The sequence below is a fragment of the Balaenoptera borealis genome (assembly GCF_965194805.1).
Source record: "Balaenoptera borealis genome assembly, chromosome: 2".
Lineage (NCBI taxonomy): Eukaryota > Metazoa > Chordata > Mammalia > Artiodactyla > Balaenopteridae > Balaenoptera > Balaenoptera borealis.
The window spans coordinates 34,304,354-34,319,276 of NC_138867.1; the positions used below are offsets into that span (position 1 = coordinate 34,304,354).

The 14,923-nt window shown below is 37.5% G+C and overlaps 1 protein-coding gene across 6 annotated transcripts in view; it reads right to left on the reverse strand.

The window, feature by feature from the left end:
• Window positions 1-9,847, reverse strand: part of RICTOR (RPTOR independent companion of MTOR complex 2) — a 118,736-nt gene extending 108,889 nt beyond the window's left edge. For 3 of the 6 annotated variants that reach the window (XM_082382154.1, XM_082382151.1, XM_082382149.1), the window contains exons 1-2: window positions 9,665-9,846; window positions 9,446-9,493 (exon numbers count right to left, since the gene is read on the reverse strand). In XM_082382154.1, coding sequence (XP_082238280.1) covers window positions 9,446-9,493; window positions 9,665-9,713 — 97 coding nt within the window. In that variant the 5' untranslated portion in view covers window positions 9,714-9,846. Of the gene's footprint in view, window positions 1-9,445; window positions 9,494-9,664 lie in introns of all 6 variants that reach the window. The other 3 variants (XM_082382152.1, XM_082382150.1, XM_082382153.1) reach the window with 3 other exon arrangements.
• Between the last annotated feature and the right edge of the window lie 5,076 nt (window positions 9,848-14,923).

Genomic DNA, 14,923 nt, shown 5'->3' on the forward strand with positions numbered 1-14,923 from the left:
GGTTAGGGAGTATATTATACAGAATTATGAGTGGAAAAAAAACCAGGGCAATTAAAAGTTTTACAGGGATGAACATTAAGCATGGAAATAACTAGCGATACTATTTTAAGATGTGATTTCTCAAAGTATGAAACTATTGATAAAAATATATATGTACACACATCTAAAAACAGTTAAAATACACTTTCATTTGGCAAGTTGTTTCTTCTTAGCAACCAGAAGTAAATTACTTGGCAATCTTCTTTGTTTACAGCTTGTATCTCTTCACTATTTATTCATTATAAGAAACATGTGAAATTACACTGGGTTCTGAACAAGATTACTAAAATCCCTGCAAGTGGCAATTCACCTCTTGTTTTGCTCCTTTAATAGAGTGTTAATTTCCCCAAACACTGTTTATCCTTTACCCAAACAACTAGAGGGTAGGGGTGTCTGGATTCGGCAATGAAACAGTCCATGTTTTTCAGGATAAGCTTAATTTCAAATATTCTCTCTCAAATATAAACTGTCAGGCCACATGTTTAAATTTTGAAATCAGAAAATACGGTCATTTTAGCATGGGAAATAACAAAAACACTACTCATCCCACTTATAGTCTCTATTTCCAAATTGCACACATCTAGAAATAAGTTTGATACAAATTTATAGAGCCCTTTGAACATGCAGTATTAATGAAGGGGAGAGGAGACACACATACTACAAAACAATGGAAGAAAAAAATCATTTATGCTTGGGTTTGGAATGCAGCCAAGCGTCTATATACTCATAATCAGAAGCACACAATTACTTCACAATATGCCTAAAATCTCTCAGTCCAGTCCAGCACTACCTTCAAAGGTTTGAAAAGCCCTAGTCCGAAATACAATCAGCCTTCAATAGTTAAGAGATTTATATACAGAACTCATCATCAACTTTTTCTCAACATTATCTTCAAATACTGAATAATATGCCAGGAATATGTTAGTTCCCAAAACTAAGCATGATTTTTAAAACACTGATCCAGGGCTCTAACTATTCAAATACTACACTTTTATGCAAAGGTTGTACAGGTGTCAACACTTCTATGAGGACTCTCCTCTAGGTCATTCCTTACCTATCTCCCATTTTTTTCTGAATTACTCTGGCTTTTGATTCCTTTATAAAGATAATTGGCAGGTGCTTCAAATACTATGCCCTGATACAGGTATATCCCAAATATAATATAAAACTCCTTAAAGCCAAGAATTATGCCTTCCTGATTCACATTAACACTTACTAACCTGATAATATACTAAATATATGCTGTCTTGACATTAACAAACCACTACAAATAAAAATTCTTCAACATTTTGGGATTAAAAAAATGGCAGAGTAATTGAAGGGGCCAGATTCTTTAAAATCCAGGTAATTAAGGTTAAAAAGCTCTTCTATATTGCTTACTAAACTCAACTGACTCCTTGAACAGGCATGTTTGAAGCCCTGGCACATCCTCAATTTTATTATATTATATATAAATTTCATCATTACTAGGCACATTGCTCAGTTTATGCAATCTATCTGGCTAGAGGACTTCGTAACAGGAATTTTAAGAAGGTACTTAGGTTTAGGTTCTCTTTCAACCCCATGACTCTGAACACATGAATGTTATATTTAGCTAGTTTTACACAATTATTTTCAATTTAGTTTGGCATCTATATAATCTTGTAAGTACATTCATCATAGTGATATAATTTTAAAGTAGCTATTCAGCTTTAACCTGGCCACACTAACAAAAAAGCACAGATAATACAAAACAATGGATGATCCAAAAAGCATTAACAGTCAACTCTCAACAATTCATATTTGGATTACCTAATAAATATTTTAGCCTGTTTACATCCACTATTCTAAGAGTATTTGCTTAGGAAATAAAAATTGATGCTAATAATTCAAATGAAAGATACATCAATCTACTGTAGGGGAGGAAAGAATATAAAATCTTCCCAAACCATATATAAATAATGCTGTTGAAATTATATTTAGCAATCTTCCACCATTATTCACCTTTTTCTTAAGTGTAGGTAACTGAGAGTGGACTGTATTTAACTGTAATAGAAGTACAGATACACAGGCACGCAAACCAGTCACTCACCCCACTGTGCTTTTCACAGCCCTATTTCAGTAGCCTGAGACCTGAGAGGGGGAGGAGGCAGCAAGTCACTGCAGATGATCACTTAAAAGGAAATTCAGAGTTGACTATAATTTACATTTAAAGTGCTATGAAACACCATACTGCTACATGTATTCATTGCTGTTTATGGGAATCCTTCTCACAGTAATTTAACAAGGGATTTAACAAGGCTTTCTCTTTAACCTTTCGATATCCCAGAAACATCGTGATATCTGAGAATCACAAAGACTGATGGTGAAAGTGCTACGCATGGAAAGTAGTACGCATTTCAGAGGTCAGGAAACTGAAGCCCAGAGAAAGTAGCATGCCAAGATCATCCTCAGATTAAGGAAGAGAAGAACTGAGTTCTCCAGAACCCAACTTCAATGCTACAGTCTCTCAATCTCTTCAACCCAAAATTCTCCACTTGGCTTCAAAGATCACAATCTTACTAATTTTTAACTTCCTTCTCTTTTTTTTTTGCCCCTTTCTTCTTATTGATTCTTATGCTGTGACATACACTCTAATCGGCGTATCCTCTAACATTCAGATCTTCAGCTCCTCCTCCATTTACATTCTTCCCTCTCTCAAGGCCCTAAAGCAGAAAACAATCAGATCACAAGAACAACTACAAAAACATCCATTTCAGCATTCGCTACCTCTTACACATCTCTGACAGAATCAATCATCTGAAACTCAAAGTGAAAAGCTGAACTCATTATCATCTCTTCCAAAATGATTTCTCCATTTCTTGGCACCATCGCTTTCATTGTCCCTCAAGTTTGCAAACTTAAAATACTCTTTTACTTCTACTCTCCTTAATACTGTGCTCTTTCTCTCATCTCTCTCTCCACTCCTCCTTACAATAAATGTTTCAGTTATTATTATATGATATATGCTGGGGAAGAAACTTAAATTCTAGTGAGAGAAGTAGTGAACAAGGAACTTAAATAGGCAATGGTAAGTGATATTTAGAAAGTAATAAACAAAAATGTGGAAAAGTAGAGGAGGAAGCAATGAATTCCCACTGGGATGATAAGGAAGGATTTTCCCAGAAGTGGCATATGACCTAGACCTTAAAGAATTAGGATTTCTCTAAAGAGTGCTGAAAATGGAATTCTTGGCAGAGAAAACAACCTATGCAAAGAAAAGTAAATAGACACTGCATGCCATGTGCAAGGAAGAACAAACAGTCGTCTTTGACTAAAGCAGGGATTCTCAATCACGGGCATAACACAATCTCCAAGGGGAAAGAACAGGAATGGGGAGGTAGGTACTTTAGGCTAGCAAATTCTCCCCAACCCCCTTTGAAAATCACTGTGTGAAAAGAAGGGAGGGAGTGCGTTACACAGTGAACTATGTGGAGAGGCAGACTGATTTAGAATAGTATGGTTAAGACAGTACAGAAGAAAATAATTCTAGAATAAATCATAAAAGGCCTTCAATGCCAAGCTAGGAAATTTGGACTTTATTTTGTGAGCAAAAATGAAACGTGTAAAGTGTGTGTATACAGTTTTTTGTTTGTTTTTGTTGTTGTTGGTTTTGTTTTGTTTTATGTAAGGGAATGAGATCAGTTCCAGATTTCAGGGAAATAATCCTGGCAATCATACAGCAGAGGAAGTGAAAAAAAGAGAAAAAAATATTTTACTGTCATCCAAATGAGATAATGAGGATGTGAACTAGACCAATGACAATGAGAATAGAAGGAGAGAGAGATGTCAGAGGCAAATTGGGGGAACATGGCAAATGAACCAAGAAGATGAGCAATAGGTCTCTAGCTTGAATAACAGAGGACGGTGGTGGTACCTAGAAAGTGAAAAGTGGGTATGCGTTGGAGTGCAAAATTTTATAAACCACAACTCTGAGATGATTACCAGACATACATGCTAATATGTTTTGCAAGCTTAGAAGAGAAAGTATGAATAAAAATGCAATTACTGTAACCATCTCAATTCATGGATTCTTGAATCCATGAGTGAAAAGGGTGCTCAGGGAGCTAGCATCAATAAGAGAGCAGACAAGAAAATCAAGGACAGAACCTTAGGGCACACCTGCTTAAGGAGCTGGAAGTCCAGCCAGTAAACAGAGAAGGAGAGCTAGGAAAAGAACAAGGAGTTATAAGAATAGCAATAGTGTAGTAGCTACAAGTGCATGATCTGCAGTTAGTCACTCACTAGCCCTGTGACCCTGGCTGAATAACTTACCTTTCTGAGTTTCAGTCTGTTAGAATTTGAAAGCCTATACCTTCAACTGTAAAATACAGACAATAAGAGTACCTCAAAGAGTTGTCGAAGATTAAGAAAAATAATATGTTTTAGTGCCTGGAACAAAACTACTAATACAGTAGTAGTACTAATAATAGAATAGGGAACTTAAAAATGCCAATGAATTTTGCATGAGGTTACTAGCATCCCTTAAGAAACTATTTTAAGTACGGGGGAGAGCTGTGTTTACAAGACTAAAAGAGTTAAGGAAGAAAACTGTGGAGTGAAGATAAACTGCTCTGTGTGTAGAGCCTAGGAAAAAATAACTGTTTTGAAATCTTTGTCCTTATCATTCCACGTGTCTCACCATCATTCCATGCTTAGCAAAGTACCTGCTCCATATGAATACAACAACAAATGCTGAATATGAGAAAACTGAGCCAAAAGAAGGAAGAAATGAAGAAGCAAGAAATCTTAGTTCCACAAAGAATCTTAGGGGAAACAGAATTAGGAGCATAAAATTCCTTTCCAGTTTAGCCTTCAAAATGAACAGAAATGCTTTATCCTCTGACTCAGGAAAACAGAAGTAAGTATAGGTGAAATATAAAGGGGAGAAGACAAGGGGATTCACATTAGACAGCTTCTGTCATCCTAATAAAGAAATAACAGTTCTCTGCCCAGAGTACGAGGATTCCAAAGTCAGTTTAGAATGTGGAGAAAACAAATTAGTTGCTTCCTCCATTCCAATATATATTCAACTTCATTTCTGTCTCCAATACCCTGGTCTAGTGTCCCACGATCTCTTAGATTCTATCAGGGGCCTCCAGAGCAGCTCCTCTTCCTACGGACTTTACCTTTCCCAAGGTGTGGTATATTCTCTTGAGAGCCCACATTTCCTTCCACTATGTCCACAATTCTTATGAGACATCAAGCCCTCTGTGAAGCTGCCTGATTCTCTACCCACCAGAGTTAATCATTCTCTCCTCTAGGCTACTTCTGTTCCTTGTACAGTTTGATAACTCAGTTTACTGTTCCATATCGCAATCACTTCTTTATGTCTGTTCCAGTAAACTCCTAAAAAGGGAGTAACATCTTCCTCATCTTTACTCCTCCAGCACTTAATTCAGCATTTATTATATAAAAAGCAGTCAATGTTTGTTTTGTCTAACTGAAGTAAGGGATTAAACAACATGAGTAATCTCCTAACTAGAAAGAATCACAAAACAAAAAGTTAAGTGTTCAAATCTGCATCATTCAGATAACCTTCCTACTTTCCTAAGTATTAAACAGCAGCTAAGACAGTCAATCTTTTTATTCCTACTAATGGAAAAGTAAAAGGATTGGATAGTCAAAAAATACAAAACTCAATACTTAAAAATAAATTATAGTCTAACAGTTATATTTGAATATACATGTTTCCATGTCCTGGAAATTCACCTTGAACACAGTAATTAAATTATACTAGGAAGGGCTTACACAGGAAGAATACTGTGTCTCTCTTCAAGTTATTCAGTACCAGGAAGAGATGTACTAGTGGACTGATAAAAAAAACAGACTATCCTTGCAGTGGAAGTGGTTAAGGGAAGCATTTTGGTTTCAAAATAAATTTTGGCATGCAAAACATAGAGAGTATTTAATGATACCAACAGCAAGTATCAGGGACTTTCATGATTAAGTACAGTAGTTGTCTGAACAAAACTTAAAGCAACAATCACCAATATATCGACTATAGGATCTCCTACAATGAAGTTCCTGAACTAGATCAAAATTAATCCAAAAACAATTTTTAATTAAAGCACTTTCGTATAAACCATAGCACTAACATCAATAAGAAAACCAAAGAACCTTAAGCCTCTCCTGGGCTTCAAGAAGCTTGCAAGGCTGGCCACGTCTTATTACTAAGAAATTTTCTGGAGTCAGGGAGAAAAATTCTAAGGTTCTATTAAAGAAAATATCACATTTTTTCTTAAGTACATATAATAGATTGTTCCTTGCTTAGGCCTAATTCTGGTAATGTTACAGATTTTTTTTTTTTAGAGTTGTTACATTCAAGAACTTATACAGGGCTGTATGTCAATTACGTCTCAGTAAAACTGGAAGAAAAAAATGATCACAGTTGGGGTGGGGGCACGAGGAAACTAAATGATGGGGGACATATAAGAGCTCCTTATATTTATTATATTCATACATTCACATATACTTTATATATTTTGAAGCTTTTCTTAATAAATTAAAAAAAATAAAAAGAACTCTAGTTCAGAAAGACTATACCCAATTAACTGTATGTCTCAAAAAAAGAAAGCTTCAATACCATAATTCCTTATTAACAAGTTTATAATATTCAAAACAATCATCTGAAATATTTTAAATGTGATATAAATAATTCTGATTTCATAGTTTAGGAAAGCAACTAACATTTAGTTAACATTACTCACAAAGTACTAGATCCCATGCTGAGTACTATATGGCCTAGCTCATTTACTTATCACATTCTTAACCACCTTCAAGAATAACCTGAAATGAATCTCTCTCTCTTTTTTTGAGCTGAAGAAACCAAGAGTTAATCAAGGTCAAATAACCTGCCCCAAATCACCTATTATGTATCACAGCTGAGATTACAACTCAGAACTATTTGACTTTATACTACACATTGATGGCTCCTTCAGGAATTACAATGACCATGGCCTCTATTTTATAATGAACTTTGTTATACAGCTACACAGTGAATTTCTCAAAGGTTACATAAAAATAATGAGAATGAGAGCAAACACTGCCTTAGCATTAAAAAAAATTTTTTGGTTACCCACACTTTATCTAAAACATGCCGTAATCCAATCCACAAACAGCTGCCCTTCAGCTGCAACCCAGACTGCCCCACAGTTCTCAAATGATTACTAAAGTTTAATTCCTCATGAACTTTCTTCATGTTAGATCCACAAGCCTTCTTCTAACAATGAATGTTTGTCAGAATAGCAATTTCTCAAACAATAGAGTCACTATACAATGAATCTAACTCAGATTACTTTTTCAAAACTTCCTTAAGACTCTGGAACACAGCTCTCAAATGCCCTCTCACTCCTACTTGTATATTGCTTTTGCAATCAGATTCAATTGGCTGTGTACATTTCATTCCAAACTGAAATACATCTTGTCAGGGCAAGCAGAAATAGCATTTTCTGCGCTATCTGTATCATCCTAAAAACACCTAAGGACATAGGTGTTTACTAAATTCTCAGGAAATATAGCATTTTAAATAGTAAATATACAGTTATCTGTGTACTTGAGTAAAACCGGAGTAAACCAAAGGTATCAAATTTGTACATAAGCTCTTTTACTACCCATAATTTTGACACCAACCAGAGAAACCACTATATATAGGAGCCCAGCAAAGTCAATTTAAAGCACAACTACAACTTATTTCTAGCACCACATTCAAACAGGTCTTTAATACACAAATTAGACCCAAGATCTATCTAACAAATGGTCTTTTCACCTCCATCTAAAACATATGCGCATGTATAAATTAAATCACTAAAACTACATCTGTTACAAAACTCAAATGCTAAATTGAGCCCTGTGGGAATTTTGCTTATTTTGTTAGCAAATTTACTAGAAAATCTTTTTCCACATATATTTCATATAGACTTTTCATATGTGTGTTATACACAGTGAAGTTTCCAAACAGTTACACGAAAGTCAAGTTTTACATCTCCCTACATTAATATTCAAACCCTATCTGCTGAAAAAATGTTCTAATTTAGTGCATTAGTGATCTAATTAGTTGTCATTTCTATTACTTAAGCCCTATTTTATTTTAGAAACTCTTCTGCCTGTAAAAGGACCTAGTTCACCCGAAACAAAGTCCTAGAACTTTCAGAATAAAATGTTGTTACAAAAATGTACTCTTGTAGCTAAATAAAAACTAGCCTTTTAGTTTACAAAACAGTAATCTTACATTATGATACACAAAATAAAACAAATTAGAGAATGCGCTATGCTTTAAATACAGAGATGATCCTCAACAATGAGCCCGCATCTAACAAATACTGTAGATAATAGTCATTATGTCAAGTAGAACGTAGGTTAAAAAAATTTTTTTTAATTTTATATAGAATGTTTAAAACGACGTTTTTTTAAACTTCCTAAAGTGCTTTTCAGATCTCAAAAGGAAACTGATTCTACACAGCTGAACCAAGTTACACGCTAAGTTACAGCCCGTGCGAAACACGACTTCTTCGGAATCAATAGACCAAATCTTGTTTACCGTGGAAGAGAAAAGAGAAACCTTGTATATAACTACTAAACCCTCAACGAGATATTGTCGAATAAACTCCAGTATGGTGACTGATAGAAGATATACTGGCCAGTAGCTGGCTGGGGTCCTTAAAAATATAACAGGGGTTTACCCAGTTCCGAAGGTGTAAACAAACCCATCGCCACTGCAGAAGGTAAACAATGAACCTGCAACGAGGGTGAGGGGCCGGTTTTTGCCAACTACAGTCTCAGAGGCCCGGGAAAGGGAAACAAGAGGGAAATACAGCGTAAACCAGACACTTCGCAGAAATCACGGGCTCCAGGTTTCACTACCGAGTTATCAATGCTGCGGGTCCCCCAGGGCAGTGGGCAAAGAGGAAAAACAGTCACGCAGTGAGCAAGGACCGAGCAGGTCCGGCTTCGGCGCTGGGGGACGGGGAGGGCAGGATGTGGTCGCTCTTCCCTCAGACGTCCTCCGGCAACCTAAGTAACAGCCTCTAGCTCCCTCCGGCCGCCCCTGGGATTCAGCTGCTCAAGCTCCGGCACAGGAGGACAACGCTCCCCCGCGGGTCTAGAGAACCCAGAGGGTCGGCGACTCCGCCGAGTCCCGCTCGCTGCTCCCCGCAGCACCCAGAGGCCCGGAGAAGGGCTCGGAGCGAGGAAAGCGGGCACCGGGAAGGGGGATGGGTCCGGGGAGACTGCCCCCGGCTCGGCTCCCGCGGGCCGGCAGGCGGGGCTCGGGCTCTGCCTCCCGCACCCCCGCGGGTCCCGTGCGGGGCCGGCCCCTGCTCACGGCCCCGAGCCCCCGGCTCCTCCCCACTAGGATGCCCTCGCCGGCGCCCGCGGCGCCCCGCGTTACCTCGGGTCAGATCCAGCGGGACGTTCTCCTCGCCGCTGTCATTCCGCCCTGCGCGAAACAGACACATAGCCCCAATTAGGATTCGCTCCCAGGCCAGCGGAGGCAGCCCTGGCTCCGGCCAGCGCCCCGGCTCGTTCCCCCCGCCCATGACCAGGGGGAGGCAAGTGCCAGGGGTGGCGGTTGCCCGGCGGCGAGGGGTGAGGGCCGCAGCGGACTTACCTCGTATTCGGAGGTTCTTCAGCGAGCGGCCGCGGCCGACCGCCGCCATATTGACGGGTTTCAGTCACAACACCGGAAACCTCGCCCAATCGCGCGAGAACCCCTTCCCCTCCCCTCGCGCCGCGCCCGCCCCCCGCGGCGGCTGGCGGCGGGCGGCGGGTGGTGCCGGCTTAGCCCGGGGCGCGGAGGGAGCGCGATGCCAAGTCGGGATCTTGATAGAGCCTGCGGAGCGCGCGCGCGCGCGCGCCCGCCCGTCCCGGAGGCGGAGGGCGCGGCGACGCGCTCGGCCCTCCGGGAGCACGTCCGCCAGGAGGGGGCATTTCCCACGAGGGGAATCCCATTGATGCGAGTTTGCAGCGTGGAGGATGCTTCCCCTCCAGCCGCCGCGGAAACCGTAGTCAAAATCGACACGAAGTGGGAGGAGGCCTTCATGCGCCAGGCTGGCCACCTGCTGAAACCATCCTGCATGATTGTTTTCAAGCCCTGAGATAGACAGCCCTCCTTCCTTATTCGTCAATTAAAACGATTTTATTAAAACAACAACAAAAAAAACAATACAAAACACTGCGCAGTTGTAACGTAACTAAATCCTGCCTAGAGTCGCTTTGTTCCAACCAAGTTAACACGTAACAAAGTTTGTTTTCCAACCTCACTCTGACCACCGGGCTAAGCAGCCTTGCACTTGATCTTCAAAGCCACACTCAGCCAGGCTGGCTTCTCTAAGTGGAAGTAGTCGGGTGGAAGTTTTGCTTTTGACCGCTTGGCGTAGGACCCGAGAACTGGATGAAAAGTCGGGAGTGCCGGGTGGTGGTCCCTGGCGGTGGGTGGGATTGCTCCCGCGCACGCGCGGGCGCCTGGAGGCCCGAGGAGAGGGTTTCCTCTCCGCCTGGAAAGAGGAGAAGCTGCTAAAGGCTCTGTCTGGGTTTTCCCCGCTGTGTAGCTCCTGAAACAATGGGCAATGTGGATGTTGTGGATTAATATTTTTTACAGATGAACCTAACAAGTATTAAGTGTAGAGACTTTAATCAATATACATACACCTGGCCCCTGACCCAGCAACTTTCTCTTAAACTAGATTAATTTTGAAGAGAGGGGTGAGCGTTTTGTCGCTTCCTGTTCCTCAACACTTGTCTTTCTATATTCCATGAGACTGGAAGTTAATTAACAGTGGAGATCTTACCTTAACCTGTCTTATCCCAGCTACCAGTTAATGCAGTGCCCAGCATAAATAAGTGTTCAATAAATAATGAGGTAGCTGAGTAAATGCCCTGGATTCCTTCTTTGTTTCAATGCTCTTTTTGCTGTTTTTTTTTTTTTTAAAAAAAAGCTATTTGGAGATATCAATTGCAGTCGTTAAAAACAGGGAACAATTGGAAACACTTAAATAACCAAAGTAGGGATTATGCAAATTATTGCAGCCATTAAAAATGACGATGCAGGTCTAGTTTACAGGAAATACTGTTCATGATATTAAATCAAGCAAGAAATTACAAAGTTCCCTTTTTTATAAACACTTAAAATACATAACAAATTAAAAGTATACTTTATAAAATATCTTACATGTCTATGTATGGAGAGAAAAATCTGAGATGTACATCAAAATGTTAACTTTTTTTTCCTCCTTAAATTGTGGAATTACACATACGGTTTTTGTTCTTGTTTGTCTGTACTTTTTAAATGTCCTATAATTAATACATATCAATTGTAAAATAAGTAAAAACTTTAACGAGAAAAATAAAAGCAGCATAGGGTAGCATCATCAAGAAAATAAAAGAGGAACACTGCTTCCTTAGGATACTATTCTCTGTATATTCCAGGTCCTTTTCTTAGGAGAGCTGCAATCAGTATCTGCTGCTGACACTGCTCTTAGATTCAAGGAGGCAACACAATTAGAGTGCTTTTTAAAAATGTCCTCTGACATTACCAAGCAGTTACAGCCTAAGGCAAAAATCACAAAACTTGAGGTCTGGATAGGACATTAAATTTTTGTATTTCATCTCTTCATGTATCACATTTCACCATTTAGAAAAGTAGAAAATCTGTCAATGAAAATTCTACCAGATTCTTAGAATGGTTTCAATTTTCAACAACCCCTTTTACCCTATTCCTGAAATTCCTATCCTGAATTAACCCTTTCCCAGTACAATTTAACTTCATTTTCTTTTTCAGTCTTCATGAAAACTGAGTACAACTGATCCACTTTTAAATTACTTAGGGTACATGAGAGCCTGAATCTAATAGTCTTTCATCTTTGTAACTATATGCTCCTATTTAAAGATCATTATTCAATTACTCCATCTCTTTCAGGAGAAAAAAAATCATCTTTCTCCAAGACTTACATCTTACAGTGAAACTAGTTTTTTCCTCTGTTACTATCCCAGTCATTTGACCGGCTGAGATCTCCATGTTTGTTCTTAAGGTGAATAGCATTTCTGGTAAAAAGAACACGTTCTTAGTGTTTGCAAAAGACATTCAACTAGGAAGCAGGAGTTTCGGTAAATTTTAGTAAGGAACACATTTTACAATGTTATGTTTGCTTTTTAAACCATAACACTACATTATCAATCTTAGTCAGCTTGTTGTTAAAATCTCTAAGTTATTTTCTAAACTTGCCAATAGCTAGCCATTCCTCTTTTTGAAACTTGTTTTTCTTCCCTGTTTATTTTAGCCCACCCCTCTGTCTTACTCATTTCGTTTACTTCTTACTACTTCTCCAATTTTCCAGGTCATTTTGGTTCTAATCTGGTCATTGAGAAAGTGACTTCCTCTTCTTAGTTTTCATTTCCCAATTAGGTTTCATTTACTGTGTGAATGACTGTTTTTTCTCATAGTATTAGTCATTGATAAAAAGTGTTATATGAGATTAGGTCCAGGACCACACCTCTAAAAGATAACTGCTTGTTTTGGAAGATACAATGACTTCATTGATAGTCACTCTGGGTTCTATTCCCTATCCAATTACATACAGTTAATAATTCTAGTTTATACACCAAGTTATATGTTTCAGATACAGTGATAACACTGAAGAGAAACAAAGCCTTGCCAAAATCTTAGTTCCCTTTATCTATCTGCCTTACTACATAGGCCATACGAAGATAAAGCAAGTCAAAAACCACAACATTTGGTCAGTCTATTTTTTGGTAATTTCTCTTCTTAGTTAAACCACACATTTAACATCTAGATAAAGGCCATTAAAATGACAGGCAACAGACTAAATTAAACAGATATTATAATCCTACACAGGGTTAATTATGAAGATTCAGCCTTGGTCACAGCACAAAGTTGCCTCTTAGTATTGTTCCTTTAAATTTTATCTCTGTCCCAAAATCTCATGTAAATTTAATTTTTAAAAATTCTGTAAGATATAAAGGCCCTCAATGAAAACAGCTTTAAATGAAGTATAAGCATATGTTTGTGAAAGAAGATGCATAAATTCATAAAATCTGGAAGGGTATGCACTAAAATTTCAACAGTGATTATCTCTGGTTGGTAGAATTTTGAGTGATTTTATCTTTCTTTTTTCTCATTTTAATTGTTCTAAAACAAATTTTTACTTGTGAAAAAATTTTTTAAGGAAAACTGTCTTAGAGAAATTTTGTTGGCTATCCTAAACCACAATTATAAACATTTGATTATAATAATTTGTTAAGCAGTGGACCTATCAAAATTTGTTTATGTATAAACAAACAAATCATTTAAAAAGTGCATTTGTGCCCATACTCCAATACATGTGTATTAACTTTCTTATTTACTAAAATATAAAATATAAAGATGAAATTAAAATGGTTCAAAGTAATTTTTATGTTGCTTTACTAGTGGCAGAAATAAAAGCAAAGGAGCTGAATATACTTCATTATTTTAAAAATCTGTTGTTAAAATCTTTGTGGTACAGCAATTCAAAAGTCTAATTCTAAGAAGAGTTTATTTGTATATTGAGTTTTAGTGGCTGAAATCACAAAATACAAAGTTAAAAGTGGAAGAATTACTCTGTTGGCTGCAGTTTCTAAATCATAACACTCATTTTTCAAATTCATCCAAACTCCACCCATTCAAAAAAATTTTTTAATGTAATTTGGCTACTAAATGTCCATCTTCCCTAATGTCAATTCATTTTCATAGCAAACTGGAAGGCATAACATTTAGAAATGTTTAGCAAATGATCTCAAAATGGTTTTGAAACTCTTAATCTGAAAGATTCTAAGCATGTTAGAAACTCTGTTTCCATGATTTTTAAGTGTAGATATAAAACTTTATGTAGATGACACATTTATATTTTTGTTTTCAAAATAACCCCACAAAATTATGGAAGTGTTTCCAAATGCCTATTATCTAAATGCTCTCTTCCTAGCACAAATTTCTCTGAAAATTAATAACTTTCTTAGCTATTGTTATCATGTTTACCTTGAAGGGAAAGTTTAGATTTAATATTTTTTAAAAATTTCTGTTAAGATACAGTGCTACTGGAAGTCATCCGTCATCATGAAAAACAGTTTGGCACTATATAAATACCAAACATCTGCATGGTACAAAAGATTTTCATAGTCACTCCTCATTTCAAAGTGTGTGAAAACTAAACTGCATTTTTCTATTCTTCTGTGAATCCCTTTTAAATTATCATTTATAACAACTGCTTTGTTGATTTTTTCATAAAACATTGTTTTTATTAAGGAAGTTGTTTACTGATAAGAATATATATATTCTTTGATACATCTTTACTTTGGTCGTGCAGAAAAAGAGTAGTTATTGGTGTATTTTACCACTGAACAGAATTTAGCAAACACCATAAACTGAGACGTGTAGAAACATCTATGCTTCCATCCAACTGCACTGAAAAGCTTCCATAATGCCTATTTGTTCAAGTACCTTTTTCTTCAAATCTTCAGTTTGTTTGCTTTTTCTTTTCCTTTTTCTGTTTTGGTTGATCAATGGGACTGCATTTTAGTTTTGTCAACAAATTGTTTTCTTTGTGTGTTTTTTAAGCTATTTTTTTTTTTACCATAGCAGGAAATGCCACTATATTCCCCACTGGTACGGACCTCTTTGTTGATAAAAAGAAGAGTCTTTTTGCAAAGCAATGAATTCAATACTGCATGGCTTCTAACATTACAGGAAACAATTATTTTCATAATATCTTCAATGATCTGCATAATATTTTTAAATATTTTGCTAATCAGATAGCTTTATACTATCATTAGCTAACATCCTAAGGAACAGTATACACTTAGAGTTAAATAATATTAAAGGATAATGTGCATAAAT